The sequence below is a fragment of the Diospyros lotus genome, chromosome 4 (genome assembly GCF_014633365.1).
Source record: "Diospyros lotus cultivar Yz01 chromosome 4, ASM1463336v1, whole genome shotgun sequence".
Classification (NCBI taxonomy): domain Eukaryota; kingdom Viridiplantae; phylum Streptophyta; class Magnoliopsida; order Ericales; family Ebenaceae; genus Diospyros; species Diospyros lotus.
The window spans coordinates 19,006,907-19,034,113 of record NC_068341.1 but is presented as its reverse complement, the minus strand read 5'-3'; the positions used below and the strand labels follow the sequence as shown (position 1 = coordinate 19,034,113).

The 27,207-nt window shown below is 35.0% G+C and overlaps 1 protein-coding gene across 5 annotated transcripts in view; it reads right to left on the bottom strand.

Annotated features, from left to right (window-relative positions):
• Positions 1-290: 290 nt before the first annotated feature.
• LOC127799028 (uncharacterized) overlaps positions 291-27,207 on the bottom strand; it is a 64,725-nt gene continuing 37,808 nt past the window's right edge. The window contains exons 1-3 of one of the 5 annotated variants that reach the window (XR_008022516.1): positions 1,822-1,957; positions 866-1,004; positions 291-763 (exon numbers count right to left, since the gene is read on the bottom strand). Coding sequence is in view for 1 of the 5 variants with exons in the window: in XM_052332722.1 (XP_052188682.1) it covers positions 494-763 (270 nt within the window). In the remaining 4 variants the exon portion in view is untranslated. Of the gene's footprint in view, positions 764-865; positions 1,008-1,821; positions 1,958-27,207 lie in introns of those variants that run through there. The other 4 variants (XR_008022518.1, XR_008022517.1, XR_008022519.1 and 1 more) reach the window with 4 other exon arrangements.

The following is a 27,207-nucleotide window of genomic DNA, read 5'->3' as shown; positions in this document are numbered from 1 at the left end:
ACTCTTGAGTCTAACAAGGAGTATTTTTTAACCCTAATAGAGGCAATGAGATGTCTTATACCTGGGCTAATCTTGCAATTAAAACAAAAGCTAAGGTTATTCTCAAAATTGGGGCAAGTTTATCATAAGCAAGCAAAATACAAGTTTCTTGAAGATTAATGAGTTAATTAATGCTCATTTTTACCCAAACCCATTTAGGCCTAATTAAAAGACTTACATTGAATAAATGTGGGTCGAGTCAGACTCAACCCCGCTTGATATGCCATCCCTTGCACTAACACAACTATGGTTAACAAATTTTATAAAGATAACAACATAAATTATATATAGTAACATACATTATGCAGGAGTGAGGACCCACACATTATACATTAAGGTTTTTAAACAAACTAGTTATGCACAATAAGGTTTTTAAACAAACAAACTAGCTATGCATAACAAGGTTTTTAAACACACCACACACAATATATATAACAGGATTGAAGGCAAACACTCAAAGAGTGAGGACCCAATCTTTCTTCCTATAATTAGGCAACTCTAAAAACACAACTCTCCAATAAGGTTCGCTCTTCAACTTGTCCAAGGCTTTGGAGTAGGCTGCATGATTAAGATTCTCAATTTCATGTAATGCCTCAATGCACTTTCTTAAAAGGTAGCCTCCATCACCTGTATTGTCAAGAATATCAGGGGTTCGCTCCGAACCATATCCATGGTTAATGTGGGGTCGTAGGCTGAATAGAGGTCTCATTGCATATTTGTTCACCTAAGACAACCAAAAACACATAATATTATTAATTTCTAGAATAAACATTAGTATCAATATTCATATTTTACAAAATTATGTATTAAAGATGAGACAACTTACATTGTCAAGTCTCACACAAAGATGATTAGGAGTTGTGACTCTGCTTGTTGGGATACGATTCCAACCAACATCAGTCCCCTTGAGTAATGGGTTCAACGGCTTGCAGTTGACTAGTTGAAACATGTCTTGGCTGGCTTGGCTTCTTGGTTATGCATGAGGATCAAACAAAATCACATCTCATTAAAGACACAAATCAAGAGATTAGATAGAAAGGAGGTGAGTTTTTGAATGAAAAACAACATAAAAATGTTTGTATCGTGGAAATAAGCCATTATCAATATTTGAACAATTTTGTAACTTTTTTACCTCCCTCTAAACCTTATTAATTAATAACTTTGGATGAATTAGTTCAATCAACTCCTAAATTTTACTTCTAAGTTTTTTTAATTTTAAAAAATAAAAAAAAAACGTTGTTATTGTTGTTATTATATTTCCTTCTCATTTTGTTAATTGTTATTTATTATTATAGTTGAAACAGCCATTCTCTTAAGTGAGATTTTGGTGATGTGAAGTACATAATGATTTGATCATGACAATAATAATTTATTTTAAAAATACTTCACAACCTTATTCAAAAATTATTTGCTTTATTTTATAGTAATAGATTAAAATATTAAAAAACTGAGTGCTCCTAAAAATTACAAGATGATTAAAATATTAATCACCTCAAACGGTCAATAACCACCCAAAAACTGTCAAAAAGTTATTTATATCTGTATAATTATTTATTTACTTCCATAGTTACACAAAATTAACTATTTATTGTATTAAAAACAAAAAAAAAGAGTAACATAAAAAATCAGCTCAATTAAACGGAATTTGAAGTTTGGAAGAACATAGCAGCTGGGTTGAGGAGCCACAATCTCCGCAAACCAAGACCACTACAGACTTTGAAAGAGAAGACTAATGTGTGTGTGTGTGTGTGTGTGAGAGAGAGAGAGAGAGAGAGAGCATACCTGAGTTGAGGCGATGGAAACTCTGCAAAATCTGAGAGTGCAACAAACTCTGAAGGAGAAGACTAATATATATAGATATGAGAGAGGGAAGGAGGGAGAGGGAGAGGGCTTTTTCGGATTAAAAAAGTAAGGTCTTTTTTTCAATGTAATTTTATGAGTCAACAAGGTAAACTATACATAGAATAACTACCACCGCATCAAGATTCATAAATAGTTTAAATATATGAGTAATATTATTTATCTAAACTAGAGATAAAACTCTAGCTTAATTTGATAAATTTTTTAATAGAAAAGAAAATGATGCATGAATTCATGTTTACATTGCACCTTTTCCTTTTCCAACGAAAATGTGTTATATCTATAATCTAAATAAATAGCATTACTCTAAATACATATATTAGTAAAGTCAATTTATTCATAAATTCATTAGAGTGATGGAGCTCAAATGATACCTATGCATCAAAAAAGGGCTCACATTCATGTGAGCATTGAATGCTTGGGCACCTTCTCAAATCAAAGAAAGTGATAAATAAATAGCATTACTCTAAATATATATATATATATATATATTAGTAAAGTCAATTCATTCATAAATTCATTAGAGCTCGATGGAACTCAAATGATACCTGCCCATCAGAAAAGGGCCCATATTCACGTGAGTATTGAATTCTTGGGCACCCTTCTCAAATCAAAGAAAGCGATAAAATACTTGTTTTGAGATCAACTTTAAAAAGTCCTTTACATTTACTACACTTTTGATTTGGAAGATAGATTAATTGTGGTAAAAAGTTAACAATATATAATCTTATATTTTATTTAATGTGTGAATATATTATTTAAAATTATTTGTTTTTTGTTTGGTGTGATGTATAATAATATCTTAATTATAATAATAAATATATCAAATTGCCCTTACTTTATTGCCGCCACACCAACATGTGGTGATCCCATGAGAGAGAAAGACAGAGAAATAGAGAGAAAATGAGAGAAAGGGGAGAGAGAGAGAAGCAAACACAAGGGCTATCTGCCATTGGACATATGGCGCGACCTTATTGGCCCGGTCCACGAGTGGTGCTAGACGATTGGCTCCAGTATAGAATTTTCCCAAATGAAGAGAGAAACACATAGGGCTTGTTTGTCACAAGACACGTGATATGCCCCTATTAGTTGATCCATGAGTAGAGCTAATGGACCGAGTCCAACATAGAATTTCTCTGCTTACTCAATACATGCCACGCCACCACCATCTTAAAAAATCAACAGCATTTCAAAATAATAAAATAAAAAATCAATTATAAATTGTCTTATTAGCATAATTAACACGATCCACAATTAATCTTAGCATATTTAGAGCCATTCATAATCTTTGGGATAGTTTTCTACTTAAGATCTCTTTTATATTTTTGTACAAAATTTTTATTTAGTGCAATCCATAATCTTTAGGATAGTTTCCTAATTAGGATCTCTTTTATATTTTTGCACATAATTTTAGAGCAAGTTTACTTATGGAAAACTAGAGTAGTTTTCTAAAAAATATCTCCACAAAGATAGAAAATTGGAAATTTTTAAAGTAATTTTTTTTTTTCTAAAATGGAGAATATAAAACAATTTTTTTGTTTTCTAAACTTGTTTAAAAAACATCTTAAAGCTGTTCCCTATAGAAAAATTTTAAAGATATTTCTAAGAAAAACACATTCTTTTCTAATTTGAGCCCCCACTTCGAATATCCTATCAACAATATTTTTTTTTTCCTTTTGTTTCTCTTTTACTTCTCGTTTTCCTCGTGTTCCATTCACACTTACCCACCCACTCACCATGCCTTCCTCTCCACTTCCACACAACCCTTTGCCACTATGATGATGAGCATAATTGGCCTCTTCTCTTGCTATTCCCATCCTTGCCACTACGATGACAACAAGAAGCACCGCCAATGCCATTTTCACTACCCATAAAAAAAGGCCCATATTCAAGTGAGCATTGAATGGTTGGGCTCCCTTCTAAATCAAAGGAAGTGATAAAAGACTTGCTTTGATGTCAACTCTAAAAAGGCTTTTTTACACTTACTACACTTTTGAGATTATGTAATCTTATATTTTATTTGATATGTGAAGATATTATTTAAGATTATTTATTTTTAATTTGGTATGATGTATAATAATATCTTAATTATAATAATAAATTTATCAAATTGCCCTCACTTTATTGCTACCACACCAAATGTTGGTGATTCGATGAGAGAGAAAGACAAATATATATATATATATATATATATATATAGATAGATAGAGAGAGAGAGAGAGAGAGGGGGGGAGAGAGAAAAGTATAGGAAGAGAGAGAAAGATAGGGCATGTCTGGCACAGGACACAAAAAATAAGATAGGGGAAAAATTAAGTATTTCTAGAAAATATCTCCACAAAAATAGAAAATTAGAAATTATGTTCAAAACATTTTTTACTAAATTGGAGAATAAAAAAAAATTGTTTTCTAAAATTGTATGAGACTTTAGAAAATATTTTGAAAATATTCTCTTTAGAAAAAATCTTGAAGATGTTTTATAAGAAAAACACGATTTTCTAATTTGAGCCCCCACTTCAAATATCCTATCAATAATAATTTTTTTTTTTTTGTTTTGTTTCTCTTTTACTTCTCTTTTTCTTAGTGTTTCATTCACATCCACCCACACCTCATCTTTTCTTCCCCACAGCCCTTTGCCACTACGACAATGAGCATAACCAACCACTTCTCTTGCCATTCTCATCCTTATCACTGTGATGACAACAACGAGCACCACAAGCGCCCATTTCACAGCCCATCAAAAAAGGGCCCATATTCATGTAAGCATTGAATGGTTGGGCTCCTTTCTAAAATCAAAGAAAGCAATAAAAGACTTGTTTTGAGATCAACTCTAAAAAGGCTTTTTCACACTTACTACACTTTTGATTCGAGAGATAGATTAGCTGTGGTAAAAAGTTAATATTGAGATTATGTAATTTTATATTTTATTTGATATGTGAAAATATTATTTAAGATTATTCATTTTTATTTGATATGATGTATAATAATATTTTAATTATAATAATAAATTCATCAAATTCTCCTTACTTTATTGCCTCCACACCAATTCCTTACTCAGTACCCACTAGGTCACCACCAACTTGGAAAAGTCAACAAAATTCGCTAATAATAAAATAAAAGATCAATTCTAATTTGTCTTCTTAGGATAATTAACATGATCCACAATTACTCTTGGCATATTTAGCATGATTTATAACCTTTGAGATAGTTGTCTAATTAGGATCTCTTTTATATTTGTGAACAAAATTTTTATTTAGCGCGATCCACAATCTTTAGAATAGTTTCCTAATTAGAATCTCTTTTATATTTTTATACAGAATTTTAGAGCCTGCTTACTTATGGAAAATTAGAGTAGTTTTTTAGAAAATATTTCCATAAAGATAGAAAATTAAACACTATGTTTTTAAAATGATTTTTTTTTTTTTTTGTAAATTGGAGAATAGAAAATAATTTTTTATTTTCTAAAATTTTACTAAACTTTAGAAAACATTTTGAAAGATGTTCTCTTTAGAAAAAAATATTAAAGATGTTATCTAAGGAAAATACATTTTGCTAATTTGAGCCCCTACTTCGAATCCTGTCAATAATTTTTTTTTTTTCCTTTTGCTTTTCTTCTTCCTAGTGTTTCATTCACCCACCCACTATGCTTTCCTCTCTTCTTCCCCATAGCCCTTTGCCACCGCAATGACGAGCACAACCAACCTCTTCTCCTACCACTTTCTGCAATGACCCTAAAGTGGGTCTAGGTGTTTTAATACTTAACGTCAATTTAATGACATTTTAAATGTGGATCTAAGTATTTTTAATATTTAATGATAAATTGATTTGATGCCACATAAATAATTTTAGATTGTATAATTTTATTTTATGGTTCATGAGATCATGAATTTAAGTGAATGGGCCTCAATTAATTACTTAGTGTGGTCACGGGTTTGACCCAAGTAGAAATTAAGCCTGGTGGGCTTCATATATATATGGGGTATATGTGGTTTGGGCTTGGGCCCATGGTAATAAATAATTTGAAAATATTGGAATTGGTGGTGTAATAAAAAGAATGAAAAAAATAAATAAATAAATTAAGTTAGCATTTGTCAATAGAGCCTTGGATATTTTTGTCTATAATATGAAGGGAACGCCATTTAGGGTAATTGCTGGAGTTGGCGTGCAAATCTATACGCATTTCCTTTTTCCACCAACCCTCCATCTATTGACGCTATGTGCAATCTCCTATTTCAAGTCATATCTTCTCTTTTTCATTTCATTGTTCCATTGCTCCTTTTTCATTTCTCTCCGTGCCCTACTTCTACTTCCTCTTCTTCTTCTTCTCCCTTTTTCTTGTTAGTAACCAGAGCCTCAGTGGAAGAGTTTCAACTGTTCTTCTATTGGGACATCTCCTTAGGTAAGTTCTTTTTGTACTCCCTTTCTATTTTCAGTGCAAGTTCTGTTGTTATTTCTTGTTCTCATGCGAGTCTCCTTATTAGCCTTTTCATTTGTCACTATGAGGGATTATTATGTATATATGTATGTATATGTATATATGATGTATATGTCTATTCTGTATGTGGTTTCCGTCTATTGTTGTGTCCTTAGATTTCTCTACTTGATTTCTCGTGGTCTCATTGATGTCTCTTTGGGTTTACATCACCCCCTATTCCTTTCTAGTGAATGGAATTAGCAGTAGATAAGGGTACTAAACTTCACTCATTTTGCATCTGAAGAAGTCGAGATTTATACACACACATATATAGTCTTTTAATGAAAAATGCATATTCTGGACATATTTGACATCCTTTTAAATTTTTGGTATAACTCTCTCGTATGAGCTCTGATTAAGGTGATTCAAGATGATATAGAATGAAAAGTGAAATATCTAAAACTTTCATGTTTTGAGATTTGAGATATTCGGATTGCATCATGGTCAAAATCGAGCTTTAATGGGATAACCGCACATTGGAAACTCCCCAATCCTAATCACTCACTCCCTAATCCGAATCACTCCCCTGCCATTCGAATCACTCTCACCAAAAATTCAAGAAGCCATCTGAATGAGCTATTGTTGCATTTGAATGACCCTGCCACCACTTTCCTCCTATCCGAATGCTTTTTTGCTCCATCCGAATGTAGCAAGTCTAACTATGCTTCATTCTTTTTGGGTATATCTCCTTGTGATGATATCCGATTTAAGATCCGTTTGATGTGTTGGAAACTAGACTCCATAGGTTTCGATTTGATGTATTATTCGAATGACTTTTTTACGTTTTGAGCCTGTAACAACCCGATTAATTTCTGCCAAGAAATTCATAGCTTACTATTTTCGTGTAGTTTGACCACCTGGTCTTTTTTGGCTTATAACTTTCTATTCCCGTCTCCGAATTGAGATCTGTTTGTTAGGATGTAAATTAGACATCTTAGGATTCTTTTTGATATATTACTCGCATTATTTGTCTTTATATTGAGTCCGTAATGGCCCCGTCAATCTTGGCCAATAATATGGAATTTACTGCTTTGAATCACCTATATATATATATACATATATACATGCCCGATTTGAACTGCCTTAGACTGATCCGAATCACCCTTACATGATTTGGATAACCCTTATGCATACCCACTATTCCATTTGAATAGCCCCTTACATGATTCTGATAACCCCTATTGCATACTCACTGTTTGATTCGAATAGCATTCTTATATATATATATATATATATATATGATTCGAATAGCCAATATATACATACCATGATTGATTTGAATACCCTCCATATATTTACATGAATGATTTGGATAGCTTATATATATATATATATATAATACACATGATTCGAATAGCCCTTATTTATATACCCCCTGATTCGAATAGTCCTTATTTATATACCCTCACTCATTCGAATAACGCTATGCATGCCTATTTAGAATCACCCCACACCCTATTTGAATAGCCCTGGTTGATCCGAATCACAACCCTCATAAACACATATGTTCATTTGAATGGCCCAGATTGATTCGAATCACTCACCATCCATATGCCATTCGAATGCCCTCTGGACCCATCCGAATCATACCCCTTATATATATATATATATATATACACAAATACACAACCGATGTGAATTGCCTCTTGACCCATCCGAATGACCTTCCTATATATATATATATATTTGCAAGCTTATTCAAATTGCTATAAGTAATACTCTTGTTCATCAAACCAAAGCCAGTTATAATAGCAAGTAAGAATATATAAACGCGAGTATGTATATTGAATGCATGATTTATCCATTTTAAATGATCCCAAATATATCCAAATTATGAAATGCCTTAGTGAAATGCGCTACTTATATCAAATTTCCCCTATACTTCTAAATATTCATCAGAATATGGTTATTAAATTAAATACCCACTGAGTGTTCAAATCAATACAAATTTAGCAATGAACTAATGTGGTTGACGTGGTTATGTTAATTATATGTAAACTTCAAATCAAATTGAAATTTTAATAGAGATATGTTCATCATCAGTACGTGGGTTTAAAGCATGTGGATAGTTATATATGCAATTGGCTACTTGGCATTAATGTTGGTGGTCTAGCTTGAATTTCATATGTTCCATGACACGTATATGATACATTCTTATTATTATGAATTTTACCACCTATTATTTTGGGCGGAGGGAAAGGGTACCCTAGAGAACCTGGCGCGGGACAAAATGGCCATAGCCCGACAGGTTGACTTTATATTTATTTGTGAGATTCTATTGAAATAATGCACTTTTGCATGTGTTGATTGATGGCTTGCGAGCCTGCGAGATTTGATATTGACATTGAAATTTTATGCACAATTGCATAGTGGTACATGGTGGCACGAAATATTTAAATTTGAATTGATAAATTCATAAACTATGAATCTTATACGTAACTGTTGAATCCTTGATTACTCTTTTTGGTGTCACTATGTTCTTGGATCTTATTAATTATTTATTATTTCTCGAACTTGCTGAGCCTTTTGGCTCACTTGATCTTCCTTGCCATTCCAGGTAAAGGAAAGGTCGTTATTAGGGGCAAGTCTAGTGGGACTAAGGCCCAGGGTGTACGGAGACATGTCCTACCTCGAAGATCCTTATAGTAGCATTTTGGAGAGGCTTGTAATGAAATGAGTTTTATTCTGTTAATTCACACTAGAGCCTCTATTTATTTTGTATGGCCTTTGAGCCTAGACTTATGAGGTATTAGAAGTGTAATTGAACCTTAATTTAGTTTCGTTGCTAGTAATGAAATGAGGTGTTTATTTTAATATGGTTTGTTTTTATATCATCACTGTGATGACCTCCTTTCGAATATCTTATGCTAGCGGGAATATTCAAGAGTATGTCCTTACATTCTCATCCTTTTATCATTACAATGACAACAATAAGCACCACAAGTGCCCTTTTCATTACCCCTCAAAAAAGGCCCCCTACTCACATGAGCATTGAATGATTGGGCTCCCTTCTGAAATCAAAGAAAGCAATAAAAACTTGCTTTGAAATCAATTCTAAAAATGTTTTTTCACACTTACTACACTTTTGATTTGAGAGATAGATTAGTTGTGGTAAAAAATTAATAATGAGAATACCTAATCTTATATTTTATTTGATATATGAAGATATTATTGATGTATAATCTTATCTTAATTATAATAATAAATTTATCATACTGCCCTCACTTTATTGCCTCCACACCAATTCCTTACTAAATACCCGCCAGCCACCACCAACTTGGAAAAGTCAACAACATTTGCAAATAATAAAATAAAAGGTTAACGCTTATTTGTCTTCTTAGCATAATTAACATGATCCACAATTAGTCTTAGTATATTTAGGGTGACTTATAATCTTTGAGATAGTTTTCTATTTAGGATCTCTTTCATATTTGTGTACAAAATTTTTATTTAGCGTGATCTACAGTCTTTAGGATAGTTTCCTAATTATAATCTCTTTTATATTTTTGTACAGAATTCTAGAGTCTGTTTACTTGTGAAAAACTAGAGTAGTTTTTTTTAGAAAATATCTCTATTAAAATGGAAAATTAAAAACTATGTTCAAAGTGATTTTTTTTAAATTAGAGAATAGAAAATAAATTTATTTTCTAAAGTTGTACTAAATTTTATGAAACATCTTAAATGTAACGACTCGTTAGGGGGTCTAGGTATTTTAAGGTATTTTAGTATCTACTCAAAATTTTTGCTTTAATTAATTGAGGGTTGAATATATATATATTTTTTTAGAATAGAGTGTAAGTGGAAATAAGAATTTGGTAGCCATCCCAATGGGATTTAAAAATGTGAGAAAAGTCCAAATGAATTAGGCCATTGAATTATGAATGGGCTTAAATGTTGAGAATTATTTGGATCAATGAGTTGGGCCATGGAATGGCCCACGGTATGGGCTGAGCCCAATTGAGAAATGAGATTTGAAATTTTAAAAAAAAAAATCATAATAAAATAAATTGGTCATCAAATGTCAATAGTGCCCTTGGTCTTCCTTTTGACCATTGTAAAGATGAAGGGCAATTAGGTCATTTCGACCAAGTTGCAGGTGCAGATTGTTGCATTTCCCTCTTTGTGTTGCGCCTGCATCGGAGACCTTTCTCTTATGCGTACTCGCCTTTCCCATCTGTGACTTCTTCTTTCTATTTCTTCTTTCCTTCCTGCCTCCTCGTCTCATTTTCGTTTTAACTGAGAGGAGGAGTCTGTGTAGCAAAATCATCAAGCAAGTTCTTCTTGCACTTCCACTTTATTTTCAATGCGAACTCTCTTATACATTCTATATTTCAATGCAAGTTTCTTCTTGCACTCTCCTTGTAATTATAGTGCAAGTTCTCCTATACATTATTATGTCTTATATTCTTATGCAAGTTCCCGTTGCACCATCTTTTGTTTTTGTGCTAGCTCTTCTGTATCTTCTTTCTACTGTTATGATTGTTGTGTTCATTTTAGCTTACTATATTCATTTTAGTTCATTTTAGCTAACTGTGTTCAACTTCTCTGTTTTTGTATCTCTTTATGGGTCTCTTTGTGGTTTCAAAATAGGGTTTGTTTCCACCCCAAGTTTCCTTCAGTGAATGGTAATTTATTTGTTTAGATATAGATACGAGGCTCTGTTCGCTTTGGTATCTTCTTGAGCTTAATCATGTATACATGGCCAAATGCACCTCGCAGAAGCTTAAATGACGCATCCGAATAGGCATAAACCATCCGAATGACATCTCCCACCTATGAATGTTAGATCCAGAATACTCACAGACATATATAAGTCCCATTCGAATGCCTTTAAATCATCCGAATGATACCCATATAATATTATAGCCATTTGAATGCCTCTTGCCTCATCTGAATGTCACTTTGAATATGTGTTTGGCACCATATCTGTATATATATTGTAATAGTAGAAACCTTGAACCCTTGCTGTGAGCTCCTTTCTCAAGCTCTTTTGCAAACCCTTGTCTCAAGCTTTTCCTGAGCTCTTGCTGTAGTCCTTTGCTGCGAGCTCATGCCTATATGCCTTCTTACCTCAAGCCTCATTGTTGCGGGCTCTTGCATGAGCTCTTACCCCAAACCCTTGGTCTCAAACTTTCTCTGCGAGCTCTTACCTCAAGCCCTTTTTGCTAGCTCTTCTTGCAAGCCCTCACTTCGGACTTTCTACAAGCTCTCCTGCGAGCTCTTGCTTCAAGCCCTTTTCTATGAACTCTTCCCTTTAGCCTTGGCCGTGAACTCTTTCCACGAGTTCTTGTTGCGATACCTTGTTGTGAGCTCTTGCATGAGCTCTCACCATAAGCCCTTGGCCGCGAGTTCTTCCTACGAGCTCTTGCCTCGAACACTTGTTGCGATCCTTTGAAGCGAGCTCATGCTATGAACCCTTGGCTGCGAGCTCCAACCTTGTCTCAGGCCCCCACCTCGGTCATCTTTTGGAAAGAAAATTGCCTTGAACAATACTCTCCTTTAACAAACCAAAGTCGATTCTGATAGTAAATAAGAATATACAAGCGTGACTATTGTAAGCATATTGAAAGGACGATATATCTATTTTAAATGATCTCAAATATGTTCAAGTTATGAGATGCCTCATTGAAATTCCTTCTAAATATTCCTCAGAATGTGGTCATTAAATTTAACACCCACTGTTTGTGTAAAAGATCAATACTGGCCTGTCAATGAAAAAACCCTCGTGATGTGGACATTCTAATTGCATGGGAACTAATTATGAATTTGAGCTATGAGCACGAATGCAAGTAAATGCATACTGACACTAGTTAAATGAATTCACAAAAATCATATGATGGGAAAAATAGTTATTAAATCTATAATACTCCTCAACTAGCGAATCAAGATTTAATCTTAAATAGCATCTGTCAAAATTATTCATGTATTATAATTTGCATCAATCATTTCTGTGTCATGAATTACATCTTGAATGTGATAAATGTCATGAAGTAAGAAACATTGAATCTATCTGATAATGGTAAATACTCGATATGAGTAAGTGATGTTGAAAGTATGAATATTAAGGAAACAATAATTTAAATGCATGTGGTTGGAAAATGCATACTTGATGCATACATATGCATGTTATATATATATATATATATTTTGCACACCTATTATTTTGCGCGGAGGGAGAAAGGGTACCCTAGAGCACTTGGTGCAGGACGAGGTGGCCATAGCCGAGCAGGTTGACTCCATATTTATTTGTGAGGTTTTATTGAAATTATGCATTTTTTCATGCATTGATTGATGGCTTGAGAGCCAGGGAGATTGATATTGATAATGAAATGATGCACTCTTGCATATGTTGAATGATGGCTTTTGAGCCTGTGAAAATTGATAATAACATTGAAAGTTTATGCTTATTTGCATAGTGATACATGGTGACATGATATATTAAATTGAATTGATAAATTCATCAATTATGAATCTTGTATATAATTGTGGAGTCCTTGATTTCTCTTCTTGGTGTCATCATGTTATTGGATTCTATATATTGTTCCTTATTTCTCGAACTTGTTGAGCCTTGTGGCTCACTTGATCTTCTTTGCCATTCCAGGTAAAGGAAAGACTGTTATTGGGGGGCGAGTCCAGTAGGACTACAACCAGGGATGGTGGTGCACGGAGACGCGTCCTAACTTCAAAGATTCTAGATAGTGATTTGATGAGGTTTATAGTGATGAAAATTTGCTGTGTTTATCGGTGTTTGAGCCTCTTATTATTTTGTATAGCCATCGAGCCTAGAGTTATGAGATACTGAAAATGTAATTGAACCTTAATTTAAATTTCAACAGCTAGAAATGAAATGAGTTGTTATTTGAGTTCAATTTTGTTCTATATCATCTATGTAATGACCTTCTTTCAAATATCCTATGCTAAGCGGAAATATTCAGAAGCAGGCCTTATAACGCCCCGATTCTTAGGCGCGTTATAACTTGGGACAATTCTGAGACAATAATTTTTTTTTCTTTCAAACTAATGCTAAACCACATCATTCCTTGAATCCGTCCCAAAATTCCCATTCATTTTTCTTGAAAAAGAATCATTTTACACATTAAATGCGGAAGCAAGGATCGAAACTTGATATCTTAACATTGATCATAAATCAATTCTTACATCTTCATTAACCATAAGGATATACATCAATATTCCTCAAAACGTTCAGAATTCAAAGTAGCAGAACTTAAATACATGGGCTACATAACATACATTTCATTCCTCATGCACTCTGCTAGGTGCCATTTCATGCCTCGTTTATCCTCGTTTCTACTACAATCTCCATCTGGAACGTTTGAATATTCCAGGGGCAAAGCCCAAGTTAGATGATGAATCATCTAAGTAAGGGTACAAAAAACATATTCCATGGATGAATGCAATGTCTTACTCATCCTGAGCATCAACTACACCCTTCATGCTACTCACTATTTTTGCGGCCACCTCTTTCGAAGCCGGGGTGTATGGGTGCACCCTTGGTAAAGCAACGGTGCCAGTTCGTATTCCTTACGGCCACAATGCACGTGATCAGTGATATCAATGTGTACATATGCATTTCATCGCATGTCATGTATGCAGTCTACGTGACAGATACATATCAAAGCATGTCAATATGATGAAAGCATCCCCGAAGAAAGGAGTTTGAAATATAAATCACCTACAACCAATCATTTTCCATAAAACTAAATCCAGTTGGGAAGTACCACTTACCTTCTGAAGCTTATCGGGTTACCTCGATATCCATGTCTTGCCTTAAAATACGTACATCACCTCGATTTGCGTGTCAATCTCAAAATTCGTGCAAGTCACTTCAACTTTAAGCCTCAAAGAACCCTAATCATCATATAAGCATTAAAACCTATTTTCACAATTTCTTGCATTTTTTTTATTTTTCTCTCTATTTCTTTCTATTTTTCCTTAATAAATCCAAACTAAATATCTCTCAAATATTTTACTATGATAATTCATAAAATAATATTCTTGAATTTCTAGAATTTTCTAAGAAATTTTACTCACCTTGATTTAGCCCCTCAGGCTTTCTCGGTATGCGTACCACATCGTTGAAATGAGGGCCCAAACCATTTTCTAGCCCAAAATTTAATAAATCTCTAAATCCTATTTTTCAATATTTTTTGGAATTTTTTGGCATTTTTTTCCTTTTTCTTTTCCTTTTTTTTCCTTTTCGATTTCTTTTTTTCTTTTCTTTTCTTCCCCTCTTCTTCCTCCCTTCTTCTTCCTCCCTTGCCTCTTGCTACACACGCTCCCATGTGCGCGCATGGCCTAGCTCCGCAGCCCCTCGCTTGGGCCTTCTTCCACATTCGTCGGCCTCGCCGACCACCGCCTTGGCCGCCACCGATCTCCCCCGCGTGCTGCCCAACTCCGCTAAGCTTGGTGCCCGCGGCCATGGTCGCGCCTGGCTATTGCAACAATAGCCTCGCGACTGCCATGGCCACACCTCCGGCCTCTTCATCCACCACACCGACCTCTACCAGCCTCCTCCGAACACCTCCAAGCCCCGCTACTGCTGCCTTGCTGCTTCGACCCATTGCCCGTGCCGCCCAGCTCGCTACTGCGGCTGCCATGGCCGCGACCCACCTCCTTTCCAGCTCTCTCTCCCCCTTGCTTTGATGCCCTCGGCCACAACTTGCGGCCAAGCTCTCTCTCAAACTCTCTCTTGCCACTTCTCAATCTGCCACAACCACTCCCAATTTATAGGCGTTGCTGCTTGCTCTCCACAGCTGTGTATATTTATATATATTACGTATCACACAATCTCGCAATCTCTCAAATTCGACTGCCATTTCCTCAAATCTTGCTGTCATATCCCTCCCTAAAATTCTGCTGAAATCTCCATCATTCTTGCACAAATCTCGGCCATTAAATTTTGCTGGGCATGGCCTCCACGCACTCACAGCCACGAACAAATACATATATATATAATTACATATTATAATAGAAAAATTATACATTTAAATCCCACTTTTTGTCTTTATTTTACTTAGGTAATTCCCTAATTGCAATTACATCCTTAAATGCTGAATTAAATTGCATTCTGATACTAAAAATTCAAAATTAATAACTCGAAGTTTAGTTGATAAGGACGATTTTGCCCTAGTGTCCTCACCGGGCTATTGTTTCATCTCGAAACCACTAAAGGGTTGATCCTTACGCAAAATTGGAGCCCCCCTAGGGTTCCGTTGATTTTTCGAGAGCCTTCTACAACGATTCGATTTTATAGCTTAAATGACAGTTGCATTTTAGCTATATCGAAAACCGTTCCTGATTCGATTTCTTTCGATATCATAAATCCTACCTCAAAACACTCATCAAGACCATGTCATTTTCCTTAAACAATTTCACTCTGAGGTATCCCCTATAACCGATTCGGTACTTATAACTGCTATCAAACCAATTTTTTTTCGATATTCTAAACTTATCGAAATTACGTGACAACCTCATACGAACATGGGTATTACATTCTCCCCTCCTTACAAAAATTTTATTCTCGAAATTTGTCACATATTCTAAATCTCAAAATTTCATCCTTGAAATTAACATCTGACTAATCGAATAATTAGGGAAGATCCTATCTCATTACCTTATCTCAAATAATCCGGCTAAAGCTCTTTACAACGATCTTATCTCTAGAACAACTATGCCATCTATAATCGTCTCTTAATCACCAAACCTCTAGCACGTATATCTAATATCCTTGCATCGTTTGCTCATAACCCTCGTTACTTAGTTGTCACCCTAATATTTATTCTCCCATACCCATAACTCAAATAAGTCATTGCACTTTTCAAATAACATTTTATATCATCAAATTAACCATTTGATCCTCAAATTTGCTTGGACTAATCCTCGAGTAATAACGTCTCATATCAACTAACTCTACTCTTGCTCAATCCTTAAGGCACCATCTCATGCCAACCATACTTTATCATATGGAAATCATCTAATTTCTTTCCTTGCATTTGACCGTCGGCTCTTTTGACTTCCAGTTAATCGTAGCACAAGTTCACTTACCAACTCACAATCTCCAGACTTACTCATCAACTCTATTGTCTACTTGTCTTGGTAATAGTGCTATTAACTTTATTCGTACTATTTTAGCCTCTTAGTCCACACAATCTATAACATCATTATCATCCAATCAAAATCTCGGGACCATTTACCCTCAAGCATCACAATGAAGAGCGTCACACATAACCTTAATATTACAAGGTTTTACTTTACTCCTCAATCGCGTATCAATCCTAGAAAATATCATATATAGTCTCTTGCAGCTGTTTAATAATTCATCAAGTTCAAGGTAAAGATATTGACTCTTAATTATCTCATTTTTCAAAGCTCGATAATTTACGTCTTCAATCAAACCACTTATAGCTAAGCATCTAATAACCTCAAGCTATTATTGGCAATCATCACTAGGAAATAATCCCGATAAATCTTCCGAGAATATCTCCTGATATTTTCCACTTTTCTTACAGCTTTTCACTAACTTCAAATGCCTGTACCATATATCAACATGCTCATTATAATCATAACTTACTGACATCACTTAGCAATACATCTCCCAATTTGCTCACTAGATTAAGTAGACTAACCGTCTAACCCTATGAGTTCTATTCTCCAAAATTGAAAATCTCATATTTCTAATCGATCTAAGTCTACACCTTTTCCTACTACGACCCGTTATCTTGGCACATTTTCCATCACTTGATTCTCTCGATCACGCCCAAAGATTTGAACAATCTTCAGTATGACAGTCCATAATTACACTGCCAGTTAAAGTAGGTAGATACTTTCGTCACCCACGGTACTCCAATCCTCGCTGGATTTCTTTTTGAAAACTCTAAAGTTCCCTCATGAATCCTTAGATCCTCAATCAATTCTTTCAAGAAATTCCTCAAGAATCTCAAACTGATTTATCTCCAAAAATCTCGAATCAAGTCACAATATCTAGTTCCAATCATCTTCCGTGAACTCTATTTCCTTGCAACTATTGCTCTCAATCCACCATTCATCATGGTGATTCTGAGTTCTCCTAGCCAAGTTGACCACCGACAACTTTACTTGATTCCGCGGGTTTATATGGCACACTGAATAGTAGTCACAACCTCTGTTGACTAGGTTTCTCATCATCCTTCCTTAGGGTCAATACTACCTACAAGCAACTATTGCCTTTTAAGTACCAGATCTCTTCCTCGAACAGAGATTACCATCTCACAACTCATCGTTAAGGCCTTGAACCGGCTATGCTCTACTACCCGAAATCTCGAATGTCAAGAATCCACTGACTCTCGCATTTCGCTCTTTAGATCTAGCTGACTATCAGCACACGACCATTCATGATCCCATTCCCATACTAGATACCGAGGTATTCTACCCCTCGAGCCTCACAACGCTCGTTGTGTCACCAACTCCTAAGATGACCACGAACCTAGATGCAATTCTTTAAATAGGACATTCAGTCCATACTCAATCCATTTCATTTTGGGTTGATTCTCCAGCCTCGATCAATCACAGCTGGTGGTACACCTCGCTCCTAGACCATTGGGACTTAAACCCATACAAGGTACAGACCTTACTAGGCTATCCCAGATCTTCAGCATCTGATCGTCTCCCAAGCAGTCTGCTATGATGCTTCGATCAACGGGCTTCCCGTACCTTATCGCAAGCCATCCATCAACCATCTGCACGTGGGTCCCTAGATCCAGATTTGTCACAGCGAACACCGAACCGATAGTGTCATCACACTGCAAGGGTTCCTTATCCCATCTCTGCAAGTCAAATCGATTGTACAATCTTCACCTCATCAATTGGCGCAACTCATACACCATCATTTGGCCATATTCGGCCTCTTGCTTGACCCAATCCGTTGGATCCCTAATCTTTATATCTCATTTTCGAGACACTAAATGATCCTCGAAACATATTTATCATTTGATCTTAACTCTTTACCTGAACCATGTCACATCAAACTAATCATTTTTTATTTTGATCATCCTTGATAACCCTCAGTTATCTTATCTTTCATTATCCGAATTCTGACTAATGACCTCAAATCAACAGTCTCTAAATCTCTCGAATCCAAAATTATGGTTACTGAGTCAACCTTACACCCGAATCTAACTTCAATAGCTAGATTGTTCTGCCTGTACTAGCCCCCATCAGGATTTTACTATTCATCAAGAATAGTAATCGTATACTTGAATAGTGTATGTACGTGAATAATACACCAGGTAAGTTCCCGGGAAAGAGAGGTGGGTCACAAATGGACACACTTAAATACCAAGTCTTTCCTTAGCCAGAATTTTTCTAGACATGCACTTCAACTACATAACACTTAAATCCAATAACCTCTAAGTCTTAACCTGACAACCCCTAAATCTCCAAATATGAATTTCGTATTACGAACCTTTAGTCTCTTTCCCCTAAGCCTCCAATTGGGGTTCCTACTAACTGATTCTATCAATATCGGATCTTCTAAAGTCTCCAAGCTGATATTCCCTAATCTTCAAATAGGGCTTAACTCTGATATCAACTACATCAGAGTTACTTAAGTCTTCCATTAAACTTAAGCTCCGATACCAACTGTAACGCCTTGATTCTCAAGCGCGTTATAACTTGGGACAATAATTTTTTTTTTCTTTCAAACTAATGCTAAACCACATCATTCCTCGAATCCGTCCCAGAATTTCCATTCATTTTTCTCAAAAGAGAATCATTATACACATCAAATGCGGAAGCAAGGATCGAAACCTAATATCTTAACAATGATCATAAATCAATTCTTACATATTCATTAACCATAAGGATATACATCAATATTCCTTAAAACGTTCAGAATTCAAAGTAGTAGAACTTAAATACATGGGCTACATAACATCCATTTTACTCCTCATGCACTCTGCTAGGTGTCATTTCATGCCTCGTTTATCCTCGTATCTGCTACAATCTCTATCTGGAACGTTTGAATATTTCAGGGGCAAAGCCCAAGTTAGATGAGGAATCATCTAAGTAAGGGTACAGAAAACATATTTCGTGCATGAATGCAATGTTTTACTCATCCCTAAGGGTCAACTGCACCCTTCATGCTACTCACCATTTTTGCGGCCACCTCTTTCGAAACCGGGGTGTATGGGTACACCCTTGGTAAAGCAGCAGTGCCAGTTGGTACTCCTTACGGCCACAATGCACGTGATCAGTGATATCAATGTGTACATATGCATGTCATGTATGCAGTCTATATGACGGATACGTATCAAAGCATGTCAATATGATGAAAGAATCCCTAAAGATCGGAGTTTGAAATATAAATCACCTACAACCAATCATTTTCCATAAAACTAAATTCAGTTGGAAAATACCACTTACCTTCTCAAGCTTATCGGGTTACCTCGATATCCATGCCTTGCCTTAAAATACGTGTATCACCTCGATTTGTGTGCCAACCTCAAAATTCGCACAAGTCACTTCAACTTTAAGTCTCAAAGCACCCTAATCATCATATAAGCATTAAAACTTATTTTCATAATTTCTTGCATTTTCTTTATTTTTCTCTCTATTTCTTTCTATTTTTCCTCAATAAATCCAAATTAAATATTTCTCAAATATTTTACTATGACAATTCATAAAATAATATTCTTGAATTTTTTTGAATTTTCTAAAAAATTTTACTCACCTTGATTTAGCCCCTCAAGCTTTCTCGGTATGCGTGCCACATCCTCGAAACGCAAGCCCGAACCATTTTCTAGCCCAAAAACTCCAAAATATTAATAAATCTTCAAATCCTATTTTTCAAGATTTTTTGGAATTTTTTGGCATTTTTTCCCATTTTCTTTTCCTTTCTTTTTCTTTTTTTTTTTTTTTTTTGTTTTCTTTTCTTCCCTTCTCCTTCCTCCCATGCTTCCTGCTACGCGTGCTGCCATACGCGCGCACAGTCCAGCTCTGTGTCCCCTCGCTTGGGCCTTCTTTTGCCGTGGTCGACCTCAACAACCACCTCCTTGGACGCCACCGACCTCCCCCGCGTGCTGCCCAGCTCCGCCGAGCTTACTGCCCGCGGCCATGGCCGCACCTCCGACCTCTTTGGCAGCCACACCGACCTCCACCTGCCTCCTTCGCACACTTCCTAGCCCCGCTGCTGCTGCCTTGCTGCTTCGACCCATTGCCCGCGCCGCCCAACTCGCTACTATAGCTGCCATGGCCGCGGCCCACCTCCCTTCCAACTCTCTCTCTCTCTATCTTTCTCTCTCCTCCTTGATTTGATGCTCTCGGCCACAACTTGCAGCCAAGCTCTCTCTCAAACTCTCTTTCTACTTCTCAATTGGCCACAACCGCTCCCAATTTATAGGCGTTCCTGCTTGCTCTCCACGGCTGTGTATACATATATATTACGTATCACACAATCATGCAATCTCTCAAATCCAGCTGCCATTTCCTCAAATCTTGCTGCCATATCCCTCCCTAAAATTCTGCTGAAATCTCCTTCATTCTTGCGCAAATCTCGACCATGAAATTTTGGAGGGCATGGCCTCCACGCACTCACAACCACGAAGAAATACATATATATATAATTACATATTATAATAGAAAAATTATACATTTAAATCCCACTTTTCATCTTTATTTTACTTCGGTAATTCCCTAATTGCAATTACATTCTCAAACGCTGAAATAAATTGCATTCTGATACTGAAAATTCAAAATTAAGAACTTGAAGTTTACTCGATAATTACGATTTTTCCCCAGTGTCCTCACTGGGCTATTGTTTCATCTCGAAACCACTGAAGGGTTGATCCTTACGTAAAATCGGAGCCCCCCTAGGGTTTCGTTGATTTTTCAGGAGCCTCCTACAACGATTTGGTTTTATAGCCTAAATGATAGTTGCATTTTAGCTGTACCGAAAACCGTTCCTGATTCAATTTCTTTCGATACCATAAATCCTATCTTGAAACGCTCATCGAGACCATGTCATTTTCCTTCAACAATTTCACTCCGAGGTATCCCCTGCAGCTGATTCGTTACTTATAACTGCTATCAAACCAATTTTTTTCGATATTCTAAACTCATCGAAATTACATGGTTACAGGCCTTATATTAAAGATGTTATCTTTTGAAAAAAAATATTAAAGATGTTCTCTAAGGAAAATACAATTTTTTAATTTGTGCCCCACTTCAAATTATGTCAATAATAATTTTTTCACTTTTACTTATCTTTTTCCTAGTGTTTCATTCCCACCACCCACTCACCATGCCTTCCTCTCCTCTTCCCCACAGCCCTTGTTAGGTTTGTGTAATCAATGGCATCTCACACTCAAGAGGAGTGAATTGGATGTTTATGATTTTTAAAAATTTGTAAAGATTTTCAAAGATAAATAACAAAACAATGAAATATAACCAAAAGAATCAATCAAAATATGCTAGACATAACAACATATCACATTTGAATTTATGGTAATTGCTTAACTTAGAATATCTCGTATCATATATGGAGATTACTAGACAAGAATTATCATTATCTTGAAATGTATCTAATGGCAAAACCTCAAGCTTAGTTCAGACCTATGTTACCATTTTTCTATCTATTTGGGAAATAATTGGATTGACACTGAAATTATCTTGACCCAAGATTACATATATTCAGTATAAGTTTAATTCATTTCTTGAATTCAGATTATTCCAACATATTCTACTCAACCCAAGTGTTCTGGTACGTTCATTTTCTTCCATAAACAATCTCCCAATGAATCGACCTGGAATTATCTAGAAAATTAAATTGTGTTACACGTACACTCGTACACTGGCGAGTATAAATGTTTTACTCCTATTTTGATGAATAAGTTTACAGGGTGAGTGGTACAGCAGTGGGCCATTGCCCACCCTGAATTTTTATTTATTTTTTAGGTTAGTTAAAAATTAATTATTAAAAAAATTAAAAATAATAGACACTATCTCCTCCTATTTTGTGTGTATATTCATACATTATTGCTTGTCTCCAATGAGATAATATATATATATATATATATATATAATATTAAAAGAAGCTTCTCAGATAAGGTTCGACATGACATAAGAAAAAATTTAAAAAAAGGGAACGCTTCTTGTGAGAAAGACTGAAAGAGAGAGATGGGGGATTGAGTCTTTGATTTTTTTGAAAATTGTTGGTTATTGTAGTCCTTCTTCTTCAATCCTCATCTTCTTAGTTTTCCAAAAACTACAACAAGCGGGTTATTTTTTCTGCTCTTTATTCATTTCTTCGATTTCTGAATCTTTGTTTTCTGTCAGAATCAAATGATATATCATTTCTATAATTTGATTCTTGACTCTTGAGACAGTTTAATATCGAGTTTAAGTTTCAATTTCCTCATTTATGAGCTGCTTTTTTGTTTTATAGGATATAGTATCAATTTATATTTACCAATATACGGATTAAAAACTAACTAAAATGCTTGTGATGAATGGACTATGCAATCAGTTGCTATTTCCCAACTTTGATAGTATTTAGTATTTACTTAAACACATAAACCAAAATAGTTATTTTTTAGGGTTCCATCATATCTCAACTCCCACATCTATTAAGAGTAGACACTCAAGAAATTATTTTTCTTCCCTAATTGTAGTAATTGTCTTTAAACTCAACATAAGAGAGAGTATTAAACTTTAAATGCAGCATTGGGAAAATTTATATGTTCAAATAAACATACCAAATGGACTATAGTTGGATAAATAAATAAAAAATTCCCACGAGTCTTAACGACAGGTGTCTCAAAAAGCAAAGATATTTAAAAAAGAGAGATACTTCAAAATGTGTCCAACAGTTATGGAGAGATATTTCAAAAGGACTACTCCATTTTCTATTAAAGAGCAAAATGTTAATAGAAAGAAATCTAATGTTGCTAAAGATTAAAGTGAAGTTGATATTGTTCGAAAAGAAAGCGATATTTTCATAGAAGTAATGGTGCTTGGGATCAAAGTGAAATTTATGATTAAGGAGATATTCATGTTGAAATAGATGTTCGGGGTGAAGATATTTAGAATAGAATTTATGTTACTCAACTTCCTAGAGATCTTGGACTACGAAGTCCAATTATAGAATATGATGTTTATGTCTGAGATGAAATTCGAAGAGCATACATACAATTGGGTACTTGCCAACCTCGTAAGCATAAATTTTCAAAGAAAAAAATTGGAAAATCATCATTGAGACATTTCCAAGCTTCTTGGTTGGAATATAGCATAAAGAATGATGTAGCATTTTGCTTATATTATTATCTTTTCCAACCAAGTGTGGAACGAGGAGGTAGTGTCACTTTTGCAGAGAAGGGGTTCTCAAATTGGAAAATTAAAGAAAAACTTCAAGAACATGTTGGAAGTCACAATAGTCCACACAATAAAGCTCGAATTAAGTTCAAAGCCTTTACGAATCAAGAGAAAAATATTCAGATAATTTTGTTGAAACAATCACACCAAACACAAAATGACTACCGAATTCGTTTGGGTGCATCAATAGATTGTGTTCGATTTATTTTACAATGGGGACTTACATTTCATGCACATGATGAATCTGAAGATTCAAATAATCAAGAGAATTTTCTCAAACTATTGCACTTTTTGGCAGATCATAATGATGAGATTAAAGTCGTTACTTTCAAGAATGCTCCTAAAAATCTCAAACTAACATCACCTGACATTCAAAAAGATATTGTAAGTGTTGTTGCTTTTTAAACAATAAATGTCATTATCAACGAGATTGGTGATAGGTTATTTTCTATTCTAGTTGATCAATCTCGTGACATCTCAGTTAAGGAACAAAATGTCTATTGTTTTGTGTTATGTGAACAATAAGGGATGTGTAGTTGAACATTTTGTAGGTATCGAGTATGTTTCGAGTACCACAGCTCTCTCACTTAAGGATGTTATTCATCATTTGTTCTTTGGATACGAATTGAGTATATCTAGTTTGAGAGGTCGAGGTTATGATGGGCTAGCAATATGCAAGGTGAGTTTTGATGGTCTCAAAACACTTATTTTAAAGGATTACCCACGTGTTTTTTATATTCATTGCTTTGCTCATCAACTTCAAATAGCTCTTGTAGCCATAGCAAACAAGCATATAGAGATTGAAGCATTCTTTGATTTAGTTGACAAGGTTGTGAATGTTGTTAGAGGATCGGCTAAACGGTGCAATCATCTTAGAGAAAAACAAAGACTCCAAATTCTTAAAGCACTCAATCCTAGTGAAATATCAAGTGAACGAGGCCTTAATCAACAAACTACTCTTAAGTGTTCCGATGATACACATTGGGGCTCTCACTATAGTTCTTTATTGAACTTGATTCACATTTTTCACCTACAATTGATATCCTTCAAATGATTGCTAATGATGTTCCAAGCTCTGGAAAAAGAGGTGAAGCATGTAATTTGTTGGGCTTGATACTAACATTTAACTTTGCATTTAGTCTATATCTCAAGAAAAATATTTTAGGAATGTTAAATGAATTGTCAAATGGACTACAAAAGAAAATTCAAGATATTGCCAATTCCATGAGATTGGTGAAAAATTTGTAAAGAACAACTTCAAACAATGAGGGATAGTGGATGATATTCTATTTTGGAAACAGTTTATTCTTTCTATCAAAAGCACAGTATTGATGTTCCCAACATGGATGGGATTCTATATACCTCCAGGTCGTTCACTGTGTAGCACTCCAAAAATAACTAATTTGCATCACTTACGGGTGGATTTCTTTTATGTAGTCATTGATATGCAATTTAAGGAGTTGAATGATCATTTTTCTGAGATAAATAGTAACCTGTGCCTTTGTGTAGCATGCTTTTGTCTAGATGATTCATTATCTCCTTTTGACAAGAACAAATTAATTCAACTTGGTGAGTATTATTTTAAAGATTTTTCACCAATAAATCTCTTAGCGCTTGATGATATACTTGAAACATATATTATTGATGTGTGTACTAACAAGAATTTTGAAGGACTACGAGGACTTAGTAATCTTGTAATGAAATTGGTAGCAACGAAGAAAAATTATGTGTATCCATAAGTTTACAGACTTATGACACTAGCATTAATTCTTCATGTTGCTACTACTACAAGAGAAAGAGTATTTTCTACCATGAAGCTTGTCAAGACCCGATTGTGCAATCGAATTGGAGATCAATGGTTGAATGACAGTTTAGTTGTTTATATTTAAAATTATATATTTAATGAAATTGATAATAATGTCATTATGCAACGTTATCAAAATATGAAAATGCATCGAGAACAATTGTAGTAATTTATCGATATATTTTCTTTAGTATTATGTTATTTTAAATTTTCTTTTGCTATTTACTTTTTGCCCACCAAGTTAAAAACTTCTGGCTCCTCCACTGTCAACAAGTTGTCGATATTTTCACCAAGTCAGTCGATGTTTCATAATTTCATTTCTTACATTCCAAATTGGGCATTTGTAACCTTCATGCCCCAACTTGAGCGGGAATGTTAGCATAATTAGTGTGATCTACAATTAGTGTTAGCATAATTAGCGTGATCCATGATCTTTGTGATAGTTTATAGTTATGATCTCTTTTATATTTTTCTACATAATTTTTAATTATCATGATCCACAATTAATGTTAGCATAATTAGTGTGATCCACAATCTTTGGGATAATTAGCGTTTTTTTTTAATATTGTTTCTCTTGTACATAATCTTATGAAGACGTTATTATCAATACAAGTAAGGGAAATTTCTTTTTTTTCATGTGAATACCAATTTCTAGGGGATCACTAAATAAAAATTAGTCAGAATAAATATGAAGTCACATGGGAAACACCCCTTGCCTTTATATATATGTGTAGCATTTAATTGCTCACCAACCAATCAATATTTCTTCGTGCATCTGCTAAATGGGTTGGCTCTAAAACTGTATTAGAAACCCATTCTTGGTACTTCACTAAGAAGTTTAAGCTTTTGGATGAGTGTATTGCTTACGTTTCATATTAGTTTTATAATACATCAATCTAGCTAATCTCTTAATCATACGGTGTGGATAAAACCATATCCTAAAGACTAGGGATAACTACCTGCCCATTCAAACTATTTCAAATATATATCACATGGCTAAATATAATTTGTTATCCAAACATCCCACTGCAAACTCTACTGGGTGGGACACATAGTAAGTTTGGACTGTAGCAACTTGAAATGACCCATGTTGAGAGCCTTAGTGAAGATGTTAGCAGTCTGATCAACTGAAGTTATATACCGAACAACAAGGTCATGGCGATGAACTTTCTCATGAACAAAATGATAGTCGACCTGGATTTGCTTTGAGCGCTGATGAAAGACTTGATTCTAGGTCATATAACCAGCGCTAATGTTATCACAGAATAGCACCGGGGCAGAGGAGAGAGAAATACCAAGTTCTTGAAGCATCTGTTGGAGCCAAACAAATTTCTCCGTTATGGAAAAACCAAGACCACGATACTTGGCCTCAGTATTAGAACGGGCAATAACAGATTGCTTTCGGGATGACCAACTGATGAGGTTGCCACCATAAAATACGGCATATCCATAAGTGGAGCAATGATCGTTAGGACTACCAGCCCAATCAACATTAGAGAAAGCGGTAAGGACTGAGTGAGATGTTCGACGAAGTAATAAGCCATGAGACATAGTTTCACAAAGATAGCAAAACATCATCTTTATTGTTTTCAAATGATTATGCATGGGGCGATGCATGAACTAACAAACCGGATTCACTACAAAGGATATATCGGGCCAAGTAATAGTA